General features: G+C 41.2%; 1 protein-coding gene across 4 annotated transcripts; it reads left to right on the top strand.

Annotated features, from left to right (window-relative positions):
• Positions 1-759: 759 nt before the first annotated feature.
• Positions 760-25437, top strand: rab6a (RAB6A, member RAS oncogene family). Of its 4 annotated transcripts, none has more exons than XM_035434310.1 (8): positions 760-1176; positions 14222-14280; positions 15363-15416; positions 17948-18053; positions 19436-19547; positions 21782-21875; positions 23377-23443; positions 23820-25437. In XM_035434310.1, the coding sequence occupies exons 1-8, from the start codon at positions 1107-1109 to the stop codon at positions 23882-23884; spliced, it is 627 nt and encodes a 208-aa protein (XP_035290201.1). In that variant the 5' UTR covers positions 760-1106; the 3' UTR covers positions 23885-25437. The 4 variants fall into 4 exon arrangements, with proteins under 4 accessions (XP_035290201.1, XP_035290202.1, XP_035290199.1 ...); XM_035434311.1 differs by lacking the exon at positions 17948-18053 and adding an exon at positions 17733-17838; XM_035434308.1 differs by lacking the exon at positions 21782-21875 and adding an exon at positions 20968-21061 and having other exon boundaries at positions 765-1176.

The raw sequence follows: 25437 nt of genomic DNA, 5'->3' as shown, positions 1-25437 counted from the left end.
TCTCGAACTCTGAGACAGCACAAGAATGACGTCACTAGACTCAAACTCGGTGACGTTGTGTGGAGGCTGAGAGGAAACGTGGCGTCTGTAACGATCAACCAAACGCATTAAGGTCGCGCATCCCCGTCTCTGAAGAAATTAGTGTGAATCTTTTTGAAAGTAGAACATCTTAAGTTAATGAAAAAAAAAATATAGATATATAAATGACACATTTAAACAGCTATGTCTGTTGTGGAGGAAAACAAATATGGCGCACGACCTGTTGTATTTCAAAAGCGGTTTTTGAAGTTTATTTATTCAAACTCCCTTAGTGTGCGTAAATGTTCTGGCCTTGACTGAACCACACAATCATGTCGCACCATACATGTTAAGGAAATTCGAGTTTTCAGTAATATTATTTTAGATTAGATGCTTGCATTTAGTTTGTGCTCATTTAAGAATTTTCATGGTTGTAACAGAAATGGGGTTATTTAGAAAAATCCCAATGGCTTTTTAAAGGCTATCATAACAAGACACATATTATGATCACAAAGTTAAAGAAACCACAGCATAACAGCAATAAAAGGATGGTTGAAACATGTGTGTGGCGGGTACTCAACTTCCCCACTGATTAAAAAGCAAAATAAACCAAGCCATTATAGCCGCCTTGACAAATCTGGATGAGGTCTGGAATTCAAAAATTCCAATAACATAATCTGTGCTGCCACACTCAGTATGGCAAACTGGACTGCAGTTCTCGATTTGGATTGGTCAGTAGAACAGATCAGTCACGTTAGCACGAATGAGCAAGCTAGATTGTAACCAGCTCTTTTCAGAAATAGCACAGTCAGTGAAGTGTTACGGAGTGATATAGCTAAATCTAGGCACTCAAAGTCGTATTATCGGAGAGGTTTTTAGTCAGACAACGGGGTTTGTTTTTCTACGCGGCTATCGAGTTTGTCAGTTATAACCTATTAACGAGATAGTTAGCTAACTTGATACTGCAGAGGTCTGTTTATGGGTAGGGGGCTAGCTCACTAGCTACTTTCATCCCAACTTCTCAAGATAAAGTAACGTTAGCCAGCATAGCTTTTATCCCAGCTCCTGGGTCTTCAATTACTGGAGTCATGTCCACGGCAGGAGACTTTGGAAACCCGCTGAGGAAATTTAAATTGGTGTTTTTGGGCGAACAGAGTGGTAAGTAGACTGAGATAGCTACGCTAAATGTGTTTAGATTTTTGTTCGCTAAGGTTAGCTTGCTTGCTAGTAGTAGTAGTATTGTTTTTGGGCGAGTCCCTTTAATCGGTATTCACCGACGTAGACTAGCCAAGACGAGTGCCGTGGCTGTTCAATTTTGTCGCAGTATAATGAACCTACATGCTAGTACAAGGCTATGCTACCATACCGCATATTACCTAATGTGTCAGCAAGCACCAGCTGTTTTTTCGTCAGTCTGTGTAGACAAACGCTAATTGCAAAGCTGAAAACTGGTGATTGCCACTTGTCAACTGTTCCCTTGCATTGACTCGATGCGAAGGAATTTAGTATTGGCTGCTAAGGTTATCTAGCTATGGTGAAATATCGCTAGCTAGCTTGCGAACATTAGCCAAGCACTTGTTAGCCGGTTTTTCTTGTTTCCGTCAATATAACTAGCTAGGCTAGTTAAGTTAACTAGCGTTAGCCTAGTGTTTGATGTCTGATTGACAGCTACCCACACCATAGGGTAACACATGAGCAAATGTTGGGCTTTTAAATAACTGACATTAGGCTATGTCAACGCATTCGTATAACGTTTGCTAATAGATCTAGTCTAGCTAAGCCAGCGTTCATAGACCACTAACGTTAGCAACTATCTGACTTTAGCTGGCTGCACTGAACTCTATGATAGCTAGTACGAATTTGCCAGACAGTTTCCAGTAGCTTAGCTTGCAGTTGCATCCTCTAGTGTGCTCTCTCGTTAAACTAAGTATAATTTACTTGGCGCTACTAGCTAGCTGTCTATGGAATAACTAGGTAGGCTAGCTAGGAAAAAGCTGACTTCTAGATGTATCACTTGGCTAACATTCCTCCGATTTTTTGTAAATAGATTCAAGTTACTGTCATCGGTTAGAGCCAAGTAGCTACTAAAGCTAGTTATTGTTAGCTAGCTAGGTTGTTGCATTATTGTTGGCTATCTAGCGCTAGCTACCAGCTATGTTCGCACACACTTCTGTAGCTAGACTAACATACTAGCTGATTTAGCAGCTCCTCATCGTAATTGTCGCAATAAATACAACATCGAAGCTCTGTGAATGGGATTTTTCTCGATTTTCAAACGAATGGATACCAGATGTTTACTAGCGTTAGTTCTAAAACTGAATAACGTTAGCATCGAGCTTGTTTTGGTTAATGGTAGCTAGCTAGTCTAGCTAGTTAGACTAGTAACCAATCGAACATAGCGCTATTGGCATTATGCAAGTAACATAATCTTGATATTTTCACCCTTAATCGTTACTGTCAGCTGGTCCCGCTGGCACTAAACCGTTAATTTAACAAAATAAACCATAATATAACCTTGCTGTGTTGAGTAATATTTAAACAAAACTGGAATATATTGAAATGGGATCTCTTTCATTCTGCGTGTGTATGGAACCTGAATCGTAATTTATGTATGTGTGCCTGTGTTTTTCTGTTGGTATGCATGGCTGTTTAACATGATTTACAGTTATTAGATTGAACAGATGGGCGTTAGAAGCAGTACAATACATGCTGGACTGATTATTTCCTTTTCATTTTTGTAAAGAAGGGTAGCTCAATACTGAAACCGATTATCGTCGGTATATTGTTCCTCGAAATGAGATATAACACGCTTAATGACTTGTCATAATTCCTAGTTCATTTTGAAAGTATTTATATTTCATATCCAATGGAGGCTTATGGTATGTTTAATGAGGTTTTGCAAGTTTTGTTTAGTTATTTGGCAGTTGTGGAAAGTGTGGGTTTTTAGGAAGAATTCAGAGAAGCATGAACTGATATTGACCACCACCACCTGTCAAGCTACATCCCAAATGAGTATTTTCTTCGTTATCATCGGGACATTGTCCTAGATGATGTGCACGTGTTGGTGAATGTATCTTTTATTTACATAGCAGATGCCCTTCTCTGGGGAAATTTACAGGGCATTGGAAGGTACTGTTGCAGAATACGAATATAGAAAGGACATATTGATTGAGCTACACCTATAGATACTTGTTCACAATGAAAAATAGGATGAGGTGAAGCAAGGCATGCCATTTCACAGTGGTGTTGATGTCAGCTGATGTCCAGAACTATACTAACATGCTGTACATCCTGCAGTTTTGTACTGCATCAGTCTTCAGCACTAACTCAACCCAACCCTCAGGTTTGACATCCTGTCATACTTCCTGCTTACTCACCAGACTGTTATCATTGTGAAATCTTGCATGGAGGATATCATGGTTTTTTATATAAGTACCATCTTCACAATGTCTTGAAAATTACCTACAAAATGCATGTCCACTGAAGACATTTCTGAAAATGTCATTATTATCCCAAGACATTGCTGAAAATGTCATTATTAATGTGGGGCTAAAATGTTTTCGGACAGTAAGAAGTGCATAAATGTTCTTCACTGGTGTTTAAAGGTCCAGGCGACTGGGTTCAAATTGTGGTTATATTCCCCAGAAGTGACAATTGATTGTTGGTTTAATATTCCTTTCAAGTTTTTGAACCAAATATAACCAGTAAATTGTAATAAACACTGTTAGATTATCTTGAACAAATAAGGACAGGGCGGGCGTGTAGTACAGTACAGTAACATCAGACTACCCGACAACACAAAAGAAAGCAATATAAGCTAGGCTTTACCATTGTATAGTTAAAGCTGTGGATCATTGAATGTGTAATAGCATTTTAACACTGAGCTAATTTGCACTGAACATTTGACTCGACAGCAGTCTCAAACTCTGGACATTACACCCAAATAAAGAAAGGCTTTAATTCTACATATCTAAGCTTGAAAGTTACACTACATGGCCAAACGTATGTGGGTACTCAAACATCACACCCATATGTGCTCGATGAGCATCTCATGGGCAACACCATGGGCATTAATATGGAGTTTGTGCCCCCTTTGCTGCTATAACAGCCTCCACTCTTCTGGGAAGGCTTTCCTCTAGATTTTGGAACATGGCTGCAGGGATTCGCTTCCATATCGCCACAAGAGCATTAGTGAGGTTGGGCACTGATGTTGGGCGATTAGGCCTGGCCTGCAGTCGGCGTTCCAGTTCATCCCTAAGGTGTTTGTTGGGGTTGAACTGGAATGCTACATGGGGCTCCATGTAGGCCAGTCAAGTTTTTACACACCAAACTCAGCAGACCATTTCTTTATGGCCCTTGGTATGTACATGGGGCCTTGTCATGCTGAAACATGAAGGGGATTTCCCCAAACTGTTGCCACAAAGTTGGAAGCGCGCAATTCTCTAGAATGTCATTGCATGCTGTAGCATTACGATTTTCCTTTGCTGGAATTACGGGGCCTGGCCCGGACCATGATAAACAGCCCCAGCCCATTATTGCTCTTCCACCAAACTTTACGATTGGCACTATGCATTCAGCCAGGTGGTGTTCTCCTGGTTTTTGCCAAACCCAGATTAATTTGTCAAACTGCCAGATAGTGAAGCGTGATTCATCACCCCAGAGAACGCTTTTTCACTGCTCCAGAGTGCAATACCGATGTGTTTTACACCACTCCAGCCGATGTTTGGCGTTGTGCATGGTGACCTTAGGCTTGTGTGCGGCGAACAGTTCTTGTTCTGACATTGCTTCCAGAGCCAGTCTGGATATCTGTTGTGAGTGTTGCAACCGAGGACAGGTGATTTTTATGTGCTACGCGCTTCAGCACTCAGCAGTCCAGTTCAGTGAACTTGTGTGGCCTAATGCTTCTTGGCTGAGCTGTTCTTGCTTCTAGATGTTTCCTCTTCAGGATAACAGCACTTGCAGTTGACCTGGGCAGCTCTACAAGGGCAGACATTTGACAAACTGACTTGTTGGAAAGGTGGCATCCTATGACAGTACCATGTTGAAAGTCACCGAGCTCTTCAGTACAACCAATTCTACTGCCAATGTCTGTTAATGGAGATTGCATGGCTGTATGCTTGATTTTATGCAGCTGTTGGCAATGGGTGTGGCTGAAGTAGCCGATCCCTCTAATTAGAAGGGGTATCCACATACCTTTGGTTCCTCCAGTATCAGAAGTATATATCATTACAACATAAAGGAAATGAAAGGATTTTTTTATTTCTTTGTTCTTTTTCAGAATAAATATGTCCTGTATGTTTACACAGTGAGACTCTCAGGGTCGGAGCATTTGGCCATTTTGGTACAAATGTCCTCTTTATTTCAAGCTTTGAACCATGTCTGTACTGTCTGTACTGTATGTAATTACAGAGATAATGGGGTTTATTTAAGAAGGAGGGGGGGGGGGGGTCTTACAAAAAGCCCTGGATTTTTAGTGGGTTTACTCAAATCTTGTCTCTGCCCTGAAGGAAGTTTGTGAAATCCAGGGCCAATGTCTGGTACTTGTCATTACGCATTTCACATACTAAACAGTGTAGCATACTGTTTTGGCTGAATAAAGAGGACTCATGCAGTGAAGTTTTTTTGATGACTCTACAGTGCTGATCAAGGTGTGTTGTGAATACTTGCATCCCCCTCAGGTCATCATGTCCTGGTCATTAGGATTGTCGAGTCTGTTATATGCCTATTGCCAAAATCCCGTACTCCGTGTTCCTTCATGTTCTTGCTAACATGTACTGGCAATAACTTGAGGGTTTCTGTTCTACCCACACTCTGTCACTGTACTTAAGAATATTCATCCGAAAACAAGCCTGAACTGCATTTTTGTACTGAATAATTAGCGGTTGCCATGAATCTCCACACGCCAACAGAATTTAGAATCAAAAGCAAACAATGAGCTTTTCAAATTTTTATAAAGCGGGAACGACCGTCACTGTATTTTCTTGAGCTTTCCTCTTGTGGGTGGATAAAATATTGCTGGTTGACATTTGTTATTGCTCCTTTCCATTTTTCTCGACCTTTACATGGAGTGGTTTACTTTACTAGGGATGAATGCAGAAGTCACTGGTTGTGGGTGCACATTTGCTGCAGTATGTGGCCAAGAACAGAGGGGGCACAGAGTGTTCAGGCGTCTCAGTGCTGCAGCAACGATGGGAGAGGGAGACCAGAGCAAAAAAATGGGCAATTGGGGAAAAGCAGTGGGGGAGCAAGCAGGGGCACAGATGGGACATTTCGCAACCGGTCTCCCCGTATGTCCCTGTCATGCATTGCCAGACGCTGTCAGTTCACTCTCAGGTCATTTGCATAGCTTATTACTGCAAAAATGTAACAAAAAAATGTTACCAAATGAAAGGGGGTACGTTTTGAAGCAATAGACCCGTATCTTTAAGAGTATAGTAATTTATGTGTAATCTTTATAGCAATTGTTGCTGCTGTTCATTTAGGCACTGGTACTATTTAAATTTAAATAAGACTGATGTTTCGACTTTACATCTTCTTCAGAGTCTACTCTTGGCTAAGTGTAACTAATTTGAAGGAGAAAGTAGGAACCCTATCCCTGGAACCCTTGACCATTCATCTTGAAAGAGTTGCTGTGCAGACTGCAAAGGAAACATGTTGCCATTTGGCAAGGTAATACCAGGGTTCATAAATCAGTCTTCAGGATCTGTTAGTTTATAGTCTAATTTAAGTCCATGTACCCGGTGTATTGAAAATGTACACAGCAGTGAGCTACAGTGTTGCCCTGGATAAGGGCATCTGCTAACTCATGTTTGTGGTAAGAGTCATAATGTGGGCTGGTGGTACTGTGCTATTGTGTTCTTAAGCCCAGGGGGCTGAACATAAAGACCGACACAGAGGGCCTGCTCAAATCTTCATCCTAATTAACCTGACTATGGGTCCCCTCTAATGGAGACCTCTCTGATGGTGTTGCTTCCTATAGTTGCAGTGGGCTGTGAAATCTGGAAGCCGTGTCCCATTCATAATGCCCAGTGTGCTAGTAATGCTGTCGCTCCATGTCCATTAATTTAATCCCCGCGGACTCTCATACCCCTTGGAATTGCCCATACTGACTGGTGTGTTTGAGAATGTTAATGTAACAGCTGTTACCTCACACTGCTCCCCCCATCATTCTGTGTCCTTTGACATGACATGTACACTTGCAGGAATGGGGAAAATAAAGTGTGAGGGAGGGAACATGGGGGAGTAGGGGATTAAAGTATGGCCGGATGAGAGCAAGGGCATTGGGACCTAAGGATTAGGGTGAGGATTGTAATGATTACTGAAGCAGAGGAAGTGTGTGGAAATCGACACTGAGGACCAACACAGACAAACTGGTGTCTGGTGCCTGCAGGGAGATGTCTTTAAATAGCTTCTGAGTTGTTAAATACAAAGACAAATATAATTTGCATACAGGTAGCCGCCATTGGTATGAACAGAATGATGAAGCATAAGTTAGCCTTTCCTTTTCATTTTCAAAGGCATTTAGGGCTTGCATTGAGCAATTTCCACATGCCCAATTCTGGTCATTTAAAAATAAATAGGCTAAATAAACAAAAACCAATAAAAACCTGGCCTTCTGCAACAGGAAAGGGCAATGTAGCAGTAGCAATTGTAAAATAGGACTTTTCCTAGTTTTGAGTGCTCTGTTATGGGTGGTCATAAAAGACTAGACCACCTGTTTTTTTGTTGTTGTTTTTTTTTAGGGTTGGGTAGAGTGAACAGTGATGTGTGGTCCCTATGATAGACTGGTGACCTGTCCAGGGTCTATCCCTGCCTCTCGCCCAGTGCACGCTGGGATAGGCTCCAGCACCCCCCACAACCCTGACCAGGAATAAGCGGGTATAGGTAATGGATGGATGGATGGGGTGAAGAGCTCAGTTCTCTGCAGCAGTCGGTCAGCTCCTAGTGTGCATCCCTCTTCCTGTGGGGCAGATTTAGTGCAGTATCTACCAGGAGTGTTGCAGTGCTTTCTCCTAGTTATGCTAAAGGCTAGTGGGTTTACTCTGTTAATGGGTGCACTGCACTCAGCATGCTGTAATATAGCATTTTCTAAGATGGATGTCTTCATTGCTGTGCAGCAGGCGCTTCACAAGCCAAGCTTTTCTCCTCAGTCCCCGCAGCTGGGCTTCAGCCCTGTGTGTCACTGCATGCTGGTCTCGTCTCTGATCCTGAAAATCTGACAGTGTGGGCTGCGTTTGATGCCACAGGATTTATATTTGTTTTTTTGCAATACGGTTAAATGTATCCTCCACACGCCCTGCTGCAGGCTGCTTATGGTGCAGACTTGAGGTTTGCTTTTGGCACTGATCAGGGCAGAGGTGCTCTTTACAACCAGTCACGCCCTTGTTCTGAGGGGCTCGACGTGCAGTGCATAAAGTGCTCATAACCAGAGAGGAGGGTGGTTCTGGGCTACTCGCTCTCCTGCGCTAAGAGCAGGCCGAGAAGGAAATCATTTCCACATTACTCCTCTGTCAGGCGCAAATGTGTCTCCTTAAAGCATGCATATTTCCATTTGTCAAAATATTTAACTCCAATTCGAAAGTGAAGAATGTTCAGAGGAGCATTTATAGCAGTTTTATTGGGGTGTGGTCTGTGTTTCCCACCAGTCTGAAATATAGACCTAATTGTGGTTTTGGGTGGGTGGGGGGGTTTCATGAGAAGTACATGTTTTTGTAAATTGTCAAAAATTGCTTGGGTACAACCTTATTGGTACCTTTAAAGATAACGTATGTTGGAAATCAGAATTTGTCATTGATTGTGCAGTGTGGCATGGTACTTATGTGCTTGTAAAATGTGAACTCTATTCTCTAAATGTGAACATGTCACATGTTTTTGTTGTTGCATAAGAAAAAAAATCACCAGGTTAAACTGTCCATTCAGAATTGGGCCCAGTTTCTACTTCACAACTGAGCTCCCTTGAAAGCAGCCAATAAAAAGGAAGGAAATTCATAAAACGTTGTCTTATCATTTGTTAATACAAACACCCAGAGCATGGCATGATGGAATTCCTATAAGCCTGACAGTTTACCTGTAATAATATGAGAATAATTCTGCTCCTGTTTAATACAAATAGCATACATTAGCGCAGAAAGTGCCTTGCTGCTTTTAGCCACTTGTCTTTATCTTTGCAGTTGCAAAATGGGTCATATATGCATGGGCAGGTACTTGTCAGTCTGTCAAGTCGGCGTGCTGAGGCAGTGTTCCTGTTTTAACATTATTTTGAAAGACTATTTAAGCACCCCTTTCTGTTTCCTTGCCTCAGTTTCCCATAGTTCAATGCAGAGTCTATGTCTGTGAGGTTTATAAGATGTTGAAATGCAGTGTGTGAGGGTGTGTGTGAGAGCATGTGAGAGTGTGTGTACACTCCCTCCCCTCTCTGACTAATTATAAGTATTAATTTAGAAAATTTATACAAGTGAGGAAAAGTGAATTCATTGGAGCCTGCAGGTCCCCCAGCAACCATAACGTGATGTATTGCAACGTTTCCACTGTGTGATGGTATTTAAATCAGGGTAGTAGCCGAACTCCTATGGTAACAGACAGACAACGTTCTGAAATTCATAATAGGTGTTCCCGGAATGAATGCGTTTTGAAGCATAGCAGTGCACGTAATGGTGATTGATTTCAGTCCATTCGGCAGGCTGCTGAAATGAAATATGCAATCATGAGAAGGCTGTTAAAGACGTCTCTTGCTAAATTAGAATTGCAAAAGTTGGATTTTGGGGAAAGGGTGCACACATCCTGTCTGTCTGTGCTTAAGTAATCATGGTTTATGGGAAACGTGATGACCTGTATTGTTTGATTGTTCATGAAGACATTGGAAAAACTGCCTGACGGTAGCTTGGCCTCTATTTCTGTGCTTTCTCACTTCCTTTGATAAATAATTCATAGGTGTGACTCCTGATCAGGCACTTTTTTTGAAAGGCTTATTTACTTGGTGAGATTACACAATCCAGACAATACCATCTCACCGTCACATTTTCTTATCACGCTAGCCTAAACGAGGATATTGTCTGAGGTCAGTCTGTGCTGTACATAGGTTAGCCTATTTCAATTACCTTGCTTGCTTTGGAACCTGACAGGAGAGCAGAATGCAGTGAGTTTTTTTGTTGTTGTTGCTTTTTTGTGAAAGATTTAAAATGGCAAAAAGTGAGATTCAGACCTGTCCAAAGCAGTGTCTTCACAGAAATGACAAATTTAGTGGAGGTATACATCATAATGACGTACGCCTCTACCCTTGCTCATTTTTGAAGAACTACAATGGGCAGGTAATTTGAATTTGGAGATGCCTTTCCCCAACCTCTGATATTAGGCAAAGAGAGCATGGACCGAATTAATAGACGATCGCTTGAAATGCTCAGTTGTCTTGCCCAAATTTTCTCCTCAAAATCATCTGGGTGAAAGTGCCTGCTACAAACTCACACATTCTATAGCTGTGTCTCAGGTGTACGTGGGGGATATTTAGCATTCCCACTCGCAGTCAGCCATTGTTTTCTCTCACCCTCATCTTGCAGATAGCCAGTAAAAATAAATTCCTTAAATTAGTTTAGCCTCTGGCTCATGAATGGTAAGGTTAGGAACCTGATCCTAATTCAGCTTTCCTGCTTCCAGATACTTTATGAAAACATTCACAGAATTTCAATGCACATCTGTGTCAGAAGGAGGGAGTTTGAGGCAACGTGATTGGAGTTATGAATCCATCTATCCATCCAGTATCTATACCCACTTATCCTGGTCAGGGTCATGGGGGATGCGGGAGCCTATCCCAGCATGCATTGGACAAAAGGCAGGAATACACCCTGGACAGGTGGAGATATGAATGAGTAAACCAATTCTTTAGAAACTCTTTTTGAACCAGAAGTTTTATAGTCCACAATCCTCATAGCAGGTGCCACGATCTTCCAGTAAAGCTGCTGAAGAAGTCCTGCTTGAAGCACCATTACTTAGGCCTACAGGTAGTTAAGCCTTCACTTGTAATATTCTTTTTAATCTTGAAATCTTGCTTTTATTTTCTTTTTTAAAGACTATGATTTAAGCTTTAACTCTGAACAGCTTTTTTTTGTTGATTGAATGAAATGCAGTGCCTGCGGCTCTGGCGGGCCTCACAGTGCTATTTTGGTGTTGCTGTTATCTCTGCCCTTGTGACTCCGGTCCTGGTCAGTGCTTCTCCTCACTGACACAGCAGGGAGACCAGAGCAACCTGCTTACACAGACACGGGGGCCGTGGAACGGGTCAGGTCTGCTTGAGCTGCGGACGCGGTCATTATGACAGGTCTCATGCCTGCTCATTAAGGCTCATTTTGCCGCTCAGAGGGAGATTAGCTCTGAGCTCTAATGCCTCAGCGGGTGAATGTGATGGAACAGCACTGCCACGTTGTGACATTCTCACAATGCTCTTAAATCTGTGGCTAATTCTTACAGTTTGCTCAGCACAGCTCATTTGTTTTTATAGCTACATACGTGTTGCGGTAATAACCTCACAGTATTACCTCTGCCATTAAGGATTGCTGTAATTTAAAGCCTTGTGTTTTAATGGGTGATGAAAAGCAAAGCTGGAGCTTATTGGCTTTTTCTTTGGGGGTGGGGGGTGGTACTACGTCAGCGCTGTAGATTCGGATAGTGATGTAATACATGGGTGAAGTTGCTGTCAGCAGACACTTCAGTTGATAATAGGCCAGTCGGAGGACATTGGGCTGGGTGAGGAGTGGAGGGGGAGACAGAGTGTGCAAATACACAGCCTCTTCTGGTATCTTTCCCCTCCCACTCTTATCAGAGGTTTTATTTCTGGGCTTGGCATGCGGTATCCCACATGGCTTCTGTCACTTTCACTCTAAGGGGGAAGGGGTGGAACGGCAGTTAGCGAGAGTCAAACAATGCTTCTTCTCCAGGCCATTCCTCCACTCTGTCCCACTGCTGCCTTGTATCTCCTGGACAGTGTACTATACCACCACCTTCCACTTGTGATGACAATGAGTAGGAAGAATCTGTGGCTGGTGTTACCTAATATGATCAGGATCTCCTAAATCAAGATGACTTGCTCATGTGCTTTCTGACCACCTGTAAAATGCGGTAAACTGATATACGCTCAGGATGTTCAGGAGTTTTTATGAAAAATGGCTTTTACTGAAATTGGAAATGCTATTTAAAAAATTTTTTTTTTGCGAGCATGTCATTTTTTGATAAGTTGTAAGGTTAGACATTCCAAGGTGCCGTAAGTCCCTGCTCATAGCATTGTACTCACAGGGGTCTTCCCGTAACCCTGTGCAGGGAATCCCACTGTCTCTGGCTCAGTGTTCCCTAATAAACAGCTCTGAGATTACAGACAGCATTTTTCACTGAGCAAGTCACGGCACACTAAGAAGCAGACAGGTACGTGTGTGAGATTCCAGAGGGAATACAGATTAAGTGCTGCGGAAAAAGTGATGCACCACCGTGAGTTTCTAGCTGGTTAGCATAATTGACAAACAGGTGACGCGCGATGGGAAGGGAGAAGTTTGTGTGTGGTGAGTCTGAGGAGGTGGAATGTGCAGGACTCACCATTCTTGGGGAGGGCTGTGTGCTTTGACATTCCCCCAGGGCTGGGTTTGGGTTTGGGTTTAGGATGGGGAAGGCTGTCTGTGTTCTCGGTAGAATGCCGGGTGCCTCTGTAGGAGGGGCCCTGCGGAGGACATTCCCAGCATTCCTTCAGCAGCTGGGTGCGTGGCTCACACTGGCGCTCTGTGAACTCGAGGTGTGTCATTTGGTTTCAGTTACTCAGCTGTGCTTGCCTCCGGCAGTAGGAAGATAAATTAGCTTGAGCTGCTGAACTGCTTGCTGTGTGGAAGGTTTTAATCCCTTTGGTTATAAGGGTTTCAGGTGTTTTTTGGTTTTTTTCTTTCCCCCCCTCTTCATCCCTTCAGGTTTTCATGAAACATTACAACAGAATGGCACCTCCAGAAAGTATTTGAGTTGAGATTTGAATGGTCTCAATGGGTTTTTAGAATATTTAAAGATTTACACATATGTGTTTTATTATATGCAAAATAAATATATAAAGTATATTTATATAAAGTATATTGCTGTATTTTTATTTATTAATTTTTTTAAAGACGTCTGTATTTGTATGCCTGCATGCATTGCACACAAAGTATTGCAATATGCTTCTGTTCTGACAGTGTGTCATTGCATAATTGTGATTATGTGGGGGAAGACTTGTCCAGTACTCTAGAAAAAGGAACCAGATTAATCATATTGGTCAACAGACTTCCATTAGGAGCATACTGCTTTTGCCATCTTCCGTTTAATACCGTAAGAATCTCATGAACCTGAAGTTGAGAAATGTAGTGCGTTAATTTGGTGACCTCTTTCCTGTTCCTTGTGTACACTGTGTCTTCTGCACTTGCATGCTTCTCAGTGGCTATCACATGAGCACATCTGAGCTATTTTCTCTTCCTTCCAATCGGAAGGCATTAAACATGCATTGTATGTAATATGAGGAAAGCATTTGGGAAGGAAATGAGCTGCTTCTTGACATTGACTGGTTTCGATACTGGTCGGAGTGGCTGGGTTTTTCATCAGTTGAATTCAGTTATTCTAGATGCTTGTCATACACTGATATCCTCAGTCTCTTCACTGATCCAGACACTTGAGACTTTCTCTTGTTCTTTCGTGTTTCCAGCATTGATTAGGACAGTTGGGTCAATCTCCCCCCAAGGGTGTTCCTCGATCATAGCCTAGATGTTTTTGCTCAAACCTCAGTGTGAACTGAACTTTTGAATATAAGGTTGAATACAGTCATGGCAAGCAAAGCCAATGGCATTCTTATAATGTCCTCCAACTGTGGGTGATTTAGGAGGGATCGATGAGATTCGTCTGCTTTTTCAGTGGATCGATCTCTCCCGGATGTTCACTTGCCTCTCCTCTGATAACTAGGCTTTAAAAGCAGTTTCATTGAGATGAAAGATAAACCTTATATCAAATAAAAGCCTGCTTACATTAAGTATATTATTCTGATAATCACTATGTTAAGCTATTAATATTGCATTGTCACATTGAGATGAATATCATATATTGCCAAAAAGCTTACATATTTTGACAAGAATTTTTTTGCCACATTGCACAGCCATAATCAGAATGACAATAGGCCTAAGTCTTTTCTAAACCGTTATCTATTCTTCATTTCCAGTTGGGAAGACATCATTGATCACCAGGTTCATGTACGACAGCTTCGACAACACCTATCAGGTCAGTCCAGGCTTTCACCTCAAAGAATGTTTTTACTGGGTTTAAAATAATAATTGTGCTCTTGCATTCCTTTACAGTTTGTGGTGTTTTCCACACCTGCTCACTATTGCCTCACTCATTAGTCCTGATATGTGATCCTCACACAAGGTCTGGAGATCGTGTATCAGGCAGTGAGCTAGCACATTCTATCCTGCTAGGAGAGAAACTAATCTGTAGTCATGGGCCACAGATTCTCTTGTGGTTCTGAGTTTGGCCGTGGGTACTGAAAAACAACATGGCTGTTGTAAGGAGTGTTTGCAGGTGGTCTTTGGCTTAAGGGCAGCGTGAGCTACGGCCTGTCCGAAGGCAGGTTCCTGAGGGCCGCTGCATTAATGCTAATGTCAGCAGAATTAATGAGCATGCTAGGCTAGTGGAGCCCTCCTCTGATCGATTCCTCAAGAAAGCTTTGGTTCTTAGTAATGTACTTTATTATTGTTAGCATGATGTAAAGTGGGATCCAATTGCATCCTAGTTTTCAGGCTGTGGAGGTTGAGAACATCCTTTGGGTTTTACAGGTCTATTGCAATAGGTTTTCTTCTGTTCCATTGGATTTGCACTCTGTGTCAACTAATTTACGACCTCTAAAGTTGGTTAAATTGATTCAGTTTAATTCCCAGTCTCCATGTTACTTTAAAGACCACTGTCATTACTTCATGACTGAAAAGGAAAATAGGACGTATAAGCATCAGTTTTAAGCAATTTATGTATGTCTCTGAATAACCATTTCTTGCTATGGTTCTAAAGAGCATTTTCTTTGCTCAGTTAGCAAATTATCTGATCAGAAACAGCCTATGTGAGATATTTCAGTTGGTTGACCATATAATGGAAATGTGAACACTGTCCTGCAAAGTAAGCCTGTAAGTTATTTTTTATTTAGTAGTCTTGACTAAGCTAAGTGGTAGAGTTTTTCTACCCTATCTGATTGTGCTGTTCTTGTGCAGATGTGCTGCAAGGTTAGAGTGATGTGATTGTTTTCACCTATTTACTCTCTCTCTCCCTCTCCTTTCCCCCATCTGACTCCATCTTTTTTTTCTTCTTCTCAGGCTACAATAGGAATAGATTTTTTGTCGAAAACAATGTATCTTGAAGACAGAACAGTAAGTGTCACCATTTTTTTCTTGTCTGTCTGGATTTCTTTTTTTCATATACGTTAAGTCCTCAATGTATATGATTGGTGTTTCAATGCTGTGTGCAGGGAGCAGGATGGGGGGTGTAGGCTTTTTCAAAATCTTCAAAAATGTTATTGTCTCAATGATTTTTATTTTATTATTATGTTTATTTTTGGAGGGTAGCTTAAATTGATAAGAATGTAGGATAGGCATATATAAGCATTATGCTTCTGCCTGTGCCTTTTCAGTCACTACCTAATACATAGATTGTTGACTTGTTTATACTGTCTAGACTGTTTATATTTATTGTATTGTGTGTGATGACTGAATAAAAATACTACTACTACTACTACTCAATCAATATGAAAATCACAAACAAAATAACGGCAATGAAACTATACAAGCACCTTATTGATTCGCCTTCCTTTGACCAGTTTAACATCACTCTATGCTCTGTGAACACTCATGGCCATATTACTTGCCTTCAACCTTAAAATCTTGAGGTTCAGGAATTGGGATTTAGCAAATCAGTACATGGTCAACACAAAAAGTATATTTCAACATGTTTTTACAGTGTTAAGTATTTTACGTAAATGATGCAATATTTGCGATCTGTCGTAAATCTTGACTTTAAAGTGATAGTTTACTTCTGTGGCTGTGATATTATCTCAGTTTTTCTTTGTGTATTTTGCACCCTGAATGCCCCAGTCCCAGTTATTGCGAAGCCAGTAGTTCATCAGAAACTTCTGTAAATATATGAAATATACTTAACCTGTCTGGGTCAATCGAAAATATACATTATAAATGGAAACATTAAAAAAAACCAAGTAAGCTCTCACTTTTAGCTCAAGCCTGTATTTCAATTTCACGTCATTTGAGTGACACTTAACAGTGCCTTAACAGTCCTTATACTGTGTTTTGCTGTCAACTGAGCTATGGCTGAGTGTGCTTTCCCTTTAATAACTCGGTTTATACTCACCTTTCTTTGTATTCACCTTCCTTGAGCTGCGATGGGATATTCACCTTCCTGATTGGTGAATGTCAACTCTTTTTCATATGACACTACCTTACTGAAAATGTGTCCCCTAGAGCCACAATAAACATGAGTGATTTACCTTCTGATATGTGTGTTTGTAAATGTTTGGAGACGACATGGCGGGTGAAGGCGGTGCGTGTATGAACGAGCCGGCGTGGCATAACGAACAGGAAATAGTGCTTCTGTGCTGGCGACAGTGCTATTTTATGCCATATGTAAATTACAGCGCATTATATTCATTTCACAGGCGCTCTTATCCAGAGTAGCTCATAATGTAGGAGAATGTAGGCTAAGTGCATTCGCCTGATTAATGTGAGCAATGCTGCCAGACCTGTTTAATGGCCTTCCCCAACCAGTATATATGACACATTGCCAAAGCACTTATGCAGATTAACTTAATAATTGAATGAAAGAGAAATTAAACTACTGACTCAAATTTAGCTGTTTTTGCTATTATTTTAACTCATTTAGCAGAGCCCTGGCTGAACATAAGATCCCACATTGGTTTTGAAAAATGAATTTTTCATTAAAGAAAAATTGAAAGTTATGCAGTGCGTAGGTTCAGGTTTGTCAGTTTTCAGATCTGTTAATGATGGAATAAAATACTTTGATTTCCCTGTGTTAAATGGCATCAAAATGATTTTGTCTAAAAAATGTTTTTTAAAAAAGTAAAAAGAAACCAATTCTATTATTGTGGCATTCCAGGAAAATTGCTGATTGTGTGTGGTTTTTTGTGTACTAAATCAATGGTGAAAGGCCCTGTCTTCCTCCACCTTTTTCTTTCATTGTAAAACATGGATCTGTGTGCTGTCCGGGTCTCTGGGGCTCACTTCTGAACGATGGGGGGTGTGGGGGACCCTCCGTTTTTGGGGCAGCTGCTTGTGTCTCATCACCCTTGTTTCCAACTTCAGTTACTCAGTCCCCCTTCAGAATGCTGGTCTTCTTTTCTTCTGATTTTATCTGCCTGTTCTTTTTAAGTTCTCTCTCTTTCACACATACATACATACATACATACATACACACGCACACACGCATGCACACACTTTGCATGCATTTTCACGTCTTTGTTCATTTTTCATTATTCGTTTTCATTTCAGCATTTTCTTATGCTGTTTTGACTTTCATTGTATTGTTTTGTTTCTGTGTTCACTTCCTTTTTTTCCTTTTTCCTTTCTTTTTTCTTCTCCTTTTGTTTTTTTTTTTTTTGTTTTTTTTTTGTTTTGTTTTGTTTTGTTTTATTGTTTGTCCACCCCCCCCATCCCACACAGATCAGGTTGCAGCTGTGGGACACAGCGGGTCAGGAGCGCTTCCGTAGCCTCATTCCCAGTTACATCCGCGATTCCGCCGCCGCCGTCGTAGTTTACGACATCACAAGTAGGTATCCTCCTCCCCCTCGCTCTCTGCCCCGGGGTCTCACCGCTGCCTCTTCCTCTCCCCCCCCCCTCTTCCTGCTCTGTTCCTCTGGTGTTACCTGATTGGCCAGGTGCGACTGCAGCTGTGGGACACAGCAGGACAGGAGCGGTTCAGGAGTCTGATTCCTAGCTACATACGTGACTCCACTGTGGCAGTGGTTGTCTATGACATCACAAGTGAGTGGGGCTCCCATTGATGTTGGTGTTCATCCTGCTGAGAAAAAAAGAATTCTGTCTTCCTGGCTCCCCTGGCTCTCATTCTGCTATTCTTTCTCTTGGTTTTAAATTGTATTTTTTTATATGTGTTGCTTTTTTTGCCACCTGCGCAGACGTGTTTTGATTTTCAGGGGTTGAAATGCAAACATTGCATGTTTCTTTTTTTGTAGCATCCGTTATTTCTTTGTTTCAGCAAAAAATGGCTTTTTAACCCTCTAGAATTTTCCTTTTCTGGATTTCCTGGATCCAAAAAGAATAAATGTTGTTTTGTATTCTTTCATGAATGTTGTACGTGCACGTGTCTCATTCTGCCATAAAGGATTTTTTTACTTGTCATTTTTTATATATGCAAATGTTTTTATATGCACTGTATAAATGCTGACAGTATTATAGTAGATGATGAAATACTGATTTGTATGCTGTAATGTTTGCATTGCCACAGAAATGTAATACATTCACTGGAAGGGGATCAGGGTACTAAAATAGGATTGATTGTGAAAAGCCAATACCGAACCTCTCAGATGCTGTAGTGCGATTTAAATTAAGAGTTTGAATATGCTTCAAATCCTTTATGAAAACTGAATTAACGAGGGTGCATGGGAAGTGCCAGAAAAAAAAGCATTTTAAAGTGATGAAAGCGAAATTAAATTACAGAGAGAGCTCTTGTTCATTGAGATTGTGCCAGGTAAGCACTGTGCAGTGTAATATTCACAACCTCTTCAGGGAAGGAGCTTTTCCTTGATTCGTATTTCCTTGATGTACAGTGGACTGTTTGTCCATGGAGTATGTGGCCCATTGTCCACGGCGATTCTTCGTGTTCCCTGGGTTTTTTCTGACATGGTGTCTGAACGGAATGCAAACATGATACTACAATAGGGTTAGATACGCATCTGCGTTCTGAATGAAGCAATGGTAATCTTATCGGATTCAGTTCAAAAGGAAAGATTCTCTCTGTTAACTTTCAGGTACAGGTCTGACCAACTTGTGCTGTTGGAGAGCAGTCATTTGTTAAAAGTGCTCCTTTCCTATATATGTCCTTGTAGCTCGTGATGATCTGTTACTGTTATTTTACAGTGCCAGCTCCTCCCACTTCAGTCCCCATGTTATCTGCCCTGCACATTTTCCACACTGCTTCAGTGTTGCGGCAGCTCCGATTGCAGCTTGCATTGTGACATCATTGACCGCATTCTCACTGGGGGCGATGAGGTGTTTCAGTACATTCAGTTGCTTTATTTACCCACTGTCTTTCATTTTCACAGCCGTGTGTTTTGTCAGGATCACCTGTCCTGCTGGCACACTGTTTACTGAGCTGCTTGTTTCTCCCCTTTTTATTTTGTTATCAGATGTTAACTCTTTCCAGCAAACCACTAAGTGGATTGATGATGTTAGAACGGAGAGAGGAAGTGATGTCATCATTATGCTGGTGGGGAACAAGACCGATCTTGCAGACAAAAGGTGCGTCACGGAAAAATATCAGTCGTACAGTGATGATGTCGGCAGCTTGTGTCAGTCAGACCCTTGTCTCATGTCCAGCACAACCTACGCATTATTCCTCCTTAGTGTATTTAATGTTCTCATTTGCATTTTAAAGTATTTTTCCGGCTTGGCACAGTAAGACGCTGGCCTGAGTCTCCTGGTGTTCTCCGACCCTACGACACTGCCGTGAAGCGCATAGGCATTAGCATGTCTATAACACCCACTTATCTACCAAAGCCTGGATTCGACAGCAGGGCGTCTGCCTCTCAAATAGTTCTCATTAAGTGCCTGATTCAGTCCGCCCACAAAACAGTTGTCAATTCAGTATGAATTTTTCAGCAAATGTTACTTTTAATTTTAGATTGCAATGAAACTGAAATCCAGGAAGTAACCAATGCTGTATTTGCAACCGGAAAGTGTTGTTTCCTTTGAAAGATGTTTTCAGTTTACAGCTATAGGAATTATGTTCTGCTGATTTATATTATTATTATTATTATTATTATTATTAATAATGGAATGTACTGATTTATTTATAGTAGTGGTAGCAGTAGAAGGACAAAAAAACCAACTGACATTCTGCTTATGAAACCAGTTTTGGAAATAACATTTTTTGATGTTTTGTACACACTAGCTATAAGGCTGATTCAGCTTCTTGTTTCGGCTTGCTTGTTTAGCTGGGATGCATCAGAAAGTTCATCTGGGAAAAGGTTTTGGACTAGTCTGGTTATACTAAATCATGATGTCATGATGTTTAGTGTGCGCATTGTCATGTCCATTTAGACTGAAAGGGACTACACTGTTCCACAGTGGCCATTGCTCTGCAGGGCCTCCCTTATCAATGGCCTGTCTGCCAGCATTGAATTTACACTCAGATAACTCAATAATTAAGAAACAAATAACTGAAATAAAACACAGTAATATCTAAAGGGCTTATTGTGTGAATATCTTGATGCTCCCAGGAGTACTTTAATATCAGAAAAGTGCTTGTTTTAGAATTTGTTGTAGAAGCACATTCAACTTGTATTTGTAAAATGCTGGTCTGTTCAGTCGAAGACATTGTTCTTCCAGAGAAAGATCCTGAATGCCTTTGTACATTCCTGACTTAAGGAAAATATTTTTCAGGATAATTAAATAAAATAAGTGCTTGAAGAATCACACAATGCACATTGTCATTAACCTCCAGAGCAAGCTCTTGATGTATACTAAGGCTTTTTTTTTTTTTTTTTTTTTTTTTTTTTTAAATCGTTTTTTTTGTGGGAAGATACTGTTTGATATATCGCCTGATGTACAAAGTGCTTTTTCCCCATTGGCGGAAGCAGCATATGTCTATTAAATGCATAAACGTGTGCTTACGGCAGATGCCGTGTGCCGCCTCCCTTAACACTCTTCTGTGCCACAGGCAAGTATCAATCGAGGAGGGGGAGAGGAAAGCCAAAGAGCTGAATGTAATGTTTATTGAGACTAGTGCTAAAGCAGGATACAATGTGAAACAGGTGAGTGTGCAGTGAGCCCACGCGCCCGGGATTCTGCTCCCTGCTGCCGACGCCGCTCGCTTCTAAAGGGCCGCTCTCAGAGTCGGCTGAGCTTAGGAGGAAGGGCTGCGGTAGAGTCCGCATTTCCCTCGTCCCGGAGGAACCTTTTACAGTCGCTCCCATTTCACTGCCTTTGTGTTCTAAGAGTTTAAATTGACTGATGTCTGGATAGAGACAATATTAAAAAAAACATGTAAATCAGTATTTAGATCACAGGTGCGGTTGCTATAGATGTGAGCAGAAATGACAGCCTCAATGGGGAAAATGACCCATTTGCTAATGAACGTAAATGCGCCCTCTTTGTTTGCTTGATCATAAACTGATCATTAAGTTTTCAAATCAACAGACGGGAACGATTTGGTAAAATAAATTCCAAAGTAATGCTTTAAGCCTTGAGCACATTGAGTAGAAGAATCTGAATATTAATTTCTGCAATTTTGCACAGGGAATAAATACTCTCGGCTCTGCAAGTGTGCTTTAGATAATGGCAGAAGCAGCAGTGGACGGATGACATGGTGCGTGTGTACTTCCAGTGTTTTATTTTTACCTGTTCTTTTCTTTTTGCTTTCTTTCCTTGTTTTTGCTGCGTGTTGTTGTGTGCGTGTGTGTGCGCGTGCGCGTGTGTGTGCGCGTGCGTGTGCGTGCGTCTCTGTGTGTGGTCTGTCCTGCCTCCCATTACAGGCAGATTACCACTGAGGAAGGAGAGCAGAGAGCGAAAGAGCTGAGTGTTCTCTTTATCGAAACGAGCGCAAAGACAGGCTACAATGTGAAACAGGTAGAGCGCATGGCTGCTGTGGGCGGCGCTGTGGAAGCCTGGAGGCGGGGTTTCGCTCTGTCGCCCTCGCAACCGCGTTGACTTGTCTGATGGCTTCTCCAGCACGCGCGTGCGTGCGTGCGTGCTTGCGTGAATGGGAAGGATGTTCACAAGGGATCACTTTTGTAGCAGAACTTTGGCCCACCTACTAGTAAATGCTGAAGTATATTATTCCTAGCCAGGTTTCTTAATGGCCAGAGATGCTTTTTTTTTCTCTGATGCTTTCTCTGATGTTTCTTTGCATGATAAAAAGTGCGTGGGTCAAAGTTTTGATTTAATCCAGCTCTTGGTCTTAATTTTAATTGATTTTATTGCAGTGTTTCTTTAACTTATATTCTAATCATTATAATTTGCATGACTTTTTAGACCCAGATTCAATGTAGCTGAAAAGCATCTTCCTCATTTTAAATGGCAGGTATTCCCAAGTACTTCTAAATTTATTTTTTTTAATAACACACAGTTATGAGATTGCACGATTTAAGCAAGAAAAATAATTAGCACTTTCTTGAATCTCAAGTTCTTGGGCAAAAATGCTTTACAGTTATATTGCATCTTGCTTATTGTTTTCTGGTAAGGAGTTTATGAGAAATACATTGGTTTGTTTGTCTCTGTGAAATGACTATCATCAGATGGTTGTCATCATCGTGCATACGTGTGTGCTATACCATGTGCGGTTTGCTGTGCTGCTGCTCATTAAATACCTGTCCCTTCTAATAAGTTAATATTTGAATCATCTTCAAAATGCTATTTTTTCCCCCAAAGAGGTGAAATTATGACGGTGCACTCAGTACAGTGCATTAGACCAAGGGTACACAACAAGGCCTGGTTTCAGGATTTTGTGCCAACTTCGGCTCTTAGTTATTTAATTCGCTTAGTCATATCTTTATCTGACATTTATATAAGCACCAGATACAGCCAATGGCTGTACATTTGCAGCCAGATACAGCTGCAAATGTATCCCAGAGATTTCACTGTGCTCAAGTGCAGGAGTGAAACAACGTAGTTTGTAGACCTGTCAGAAAACTAAAAGTAAGGTCATTGGTTGGAACAATAACCGGCACACAGACCGGCGCTCCAGGACCGGACTTGTGCACCCCTGCTTTGGACGCCTTAAAGACAATTGTCACACACAAGACTTGCCTTAATGTTGCCAAAGTCCAGGTTGTTTGTTTAAATAAGAGGGATCTGCATATGACAGTGTCCGATTCCTAGCCCAGGTGGTCCTACCAGCTAACCGGTTCAGCTGAGCTGCGCAGCCTTTCCGATTAACATTGCGTTTCTGTGGACTTGGTGCTTGGTGGCTTCTTTTCAGCTGCCCAGAGATTGTTGGCAGTGTCACAGAGGGGAGGCACTTCAGTCTAAAATGCCCATAGAACTGAAATGCCCCCCTCCTCATCCTGATTGGGTGGTTGCGTTGATGGACAGATGGGTCTGAGAGCCTTTTTTCCCCCCTCCCCTACAGCTGTTCCGGCGGGTTGCGGCTGCTCTGCCCGGGATGGAGAGCACACAGGACAAGACCAGGGAAGACAGTATCCTTAAACAGCAAGAGCTCTGTGCTCACCTGCTCCTTTAATGAGATACGTTTCTGCCTGTGGAGGGTGGGACTTACCATGACTGACAGGACTGTCTTCGCTTGGACAAATTTATGCCACGGAATCCCAGGTCATATTGTTCACTTAGGATTTTTGTACAAATTGTTCATCATGTTGACAAACCCTGCCAATCCAGTTCTGTTTATTTGTGGAAATGCAGTTCTGATTTTGGTTCTAGCTCTTGTCATTCCAGTTTCTTTAGACTTTGACAGGCTGGTTCATAAGCTCCTGTCAGCTTGTTATTGTATTCAGGGCTCATTTTACACGACTTTCCTTTTGTCTTTCTGTCGGTCCTTAACCACTCCCCTCACAGTGATTGACATAAAACTGGAGAAGCCCCCGGAACAGCCAGTCAGCGAAGGAGGCTGTTCCTGTTAATACTGGAATTGTTGCCTTTCTCTTTCACCCTCACTCCAGCTCCTTGTACTCTCTCTCTCTCTCTCTCTCTCATCCAGCGCCTCTGCTTCTCTTCCGCCTCATCAGCTGCTGTGCCAGTGAAAGCCAGAAAGAAAAGAACACTAGCATTTCCTGTGTCCGTTGTCTTCGTTTCATTGATTCACTAAGAAGACTTTAAAAGATTTACAAGCACAATGTGGATGTGAAAGTTTTGTTTGTCCGTTTTTTGTTTGTTTGTTTGTTTTTCTTATTTTTGATAAACTTCCGCCTTTTGGTTTGGTTACACTGATTCAGCAGATTTCTAACTCGAACTTTCTTTTAAAAACGCACTGTAATAGTTAACATCGTTTTGTTAACCATTTGTAAAATTGCCGTAAATAACGAACGAATCGAACAAGCTATCCCAAAACTTAGCTGCATTGGAAAAGTGTTGGTATGATTTTTTTGATTGATATTGTTTGATAATTTGAACAAACATCAGTTGGCTGAGGGGCTCAATAAATGTGTACTGGTACCATGCAGTGCTTTTGTGGAGATGGTAAATGGTGAATTTAAGCAGAGGTTTCTAGTTTTTATTTTTTTTAATCCTAAAATTTATGAAATGAGTAATAAATTTAAAACCTGCAGTGGCAGCAGGAGTTCAGCCTCTACTCAAACTCATAATACAAATTGTAGGAGATTTTTCTGCAGTGTGGGAAAATTTTCAAAAGCTATATTTTATAAATTAATTAATTAATCAGAGTCAGACCACAGTCTTTTTCCTGTTCAGGATGTAGTCAAAGAATCTGTTGCCTTGGCTGCCATGTTCGATTGTATCTTATGTAAACTATTTAGTCTTTTTTAAAGAAATGCATATAACTAGATTACATATATGGGTATGAGTGCTCTAGTTAACATGATAAAGTTGTAATTTAGGGAAGTGTCATTAAATAAGTGACTAGACCTACATAAAATATATGCAGACACTTTTTTTAAAGCATTAATTACTATAGGGCTTCCACTGGCTGATTTTTGTTAATGTTGTAAAATTTGATTTAACATTGTAATACTGGCTTTAGCAAGGTCTTTTGTTATCAAGAAATATTTAACATATTCATTTGATCAAGTGTTTTCTGTTATTTATTTCTACTGGAGTTTTTTTTTATCGTTCTTCTAAAACCGCAAATATGTTTCTTAATAATGAGCGTTTTGCACCGATTCAACTAGCATATCCTTGCGTACAAAAATATTATGAAATATGTGCATCGTTGCCCCTCACCCAGTGACAGATATAACAATAAGTGACAGTGTACAGTGTTTTCCATGGAAGGGTAGTTGTTTTAGTTACTGTACCTCTAGGTTATTTTATTTTAATTTTAAAAGAAAAGTAGGCTAAAATGTCACTGCTATGTGCTGTCAAGCACTCAGACTCATGTTTCGCACTGCTAAACTCCATTGTGGCACAGCTGTGTGTCTGTCGGCTATTATAAAGACCTGTATTTAGTAACTATGGAAAATGGCTTTTTTTGTTAAATAAAAAGAAATTTAAATCCGAA

Source organism: Anguilla anguilla, chromosome 9 (assembly GCF_013347855.1).
Source record: "Anguilla anguilla isolate fAngAng1 chromosome 9, fAngAng1.pri, whole genome shotgun sequence".
In the NCBI taxonomy this organism is placed as follows: domain Eukaryota; kingdom Metazoa; phylum Chordata; class Actinopteri; order Anguilliformes; family Anguillidae; genus Anguilla; species Anguilla anguilla.
The sequence above is the reverse complement of the archived record's forward strand: the minus strand, read 5'-3'. Positions and strand labels throughout refer to the sequence as shown.

Excerpts from the sequence above, each read along its gene's own strand:
- rab6a (XM_035434310.1), top strand. The coding sequence starts at position 1,107 with ATGTCCACGGCAGGAGACTTTGGAAACCCGCTGAGGAAATTTAAATTG. Across the intron at positions 18,054-19,435 it reads GGTTGTCTATGACATCACAA|ATGTTAACTCTTTCCAGCAA; the intron begins GTGAGTGGGGCT and ends TTTTGTTATCAG. Across the intron at positions 21,876-23,376 it reads CAGGCTACAATGTGAAACAG|CTGTTCCGGCGGGTTGCGGC; the intron begins GTAGAGCGCATG and ends CCTCCCCTACAG.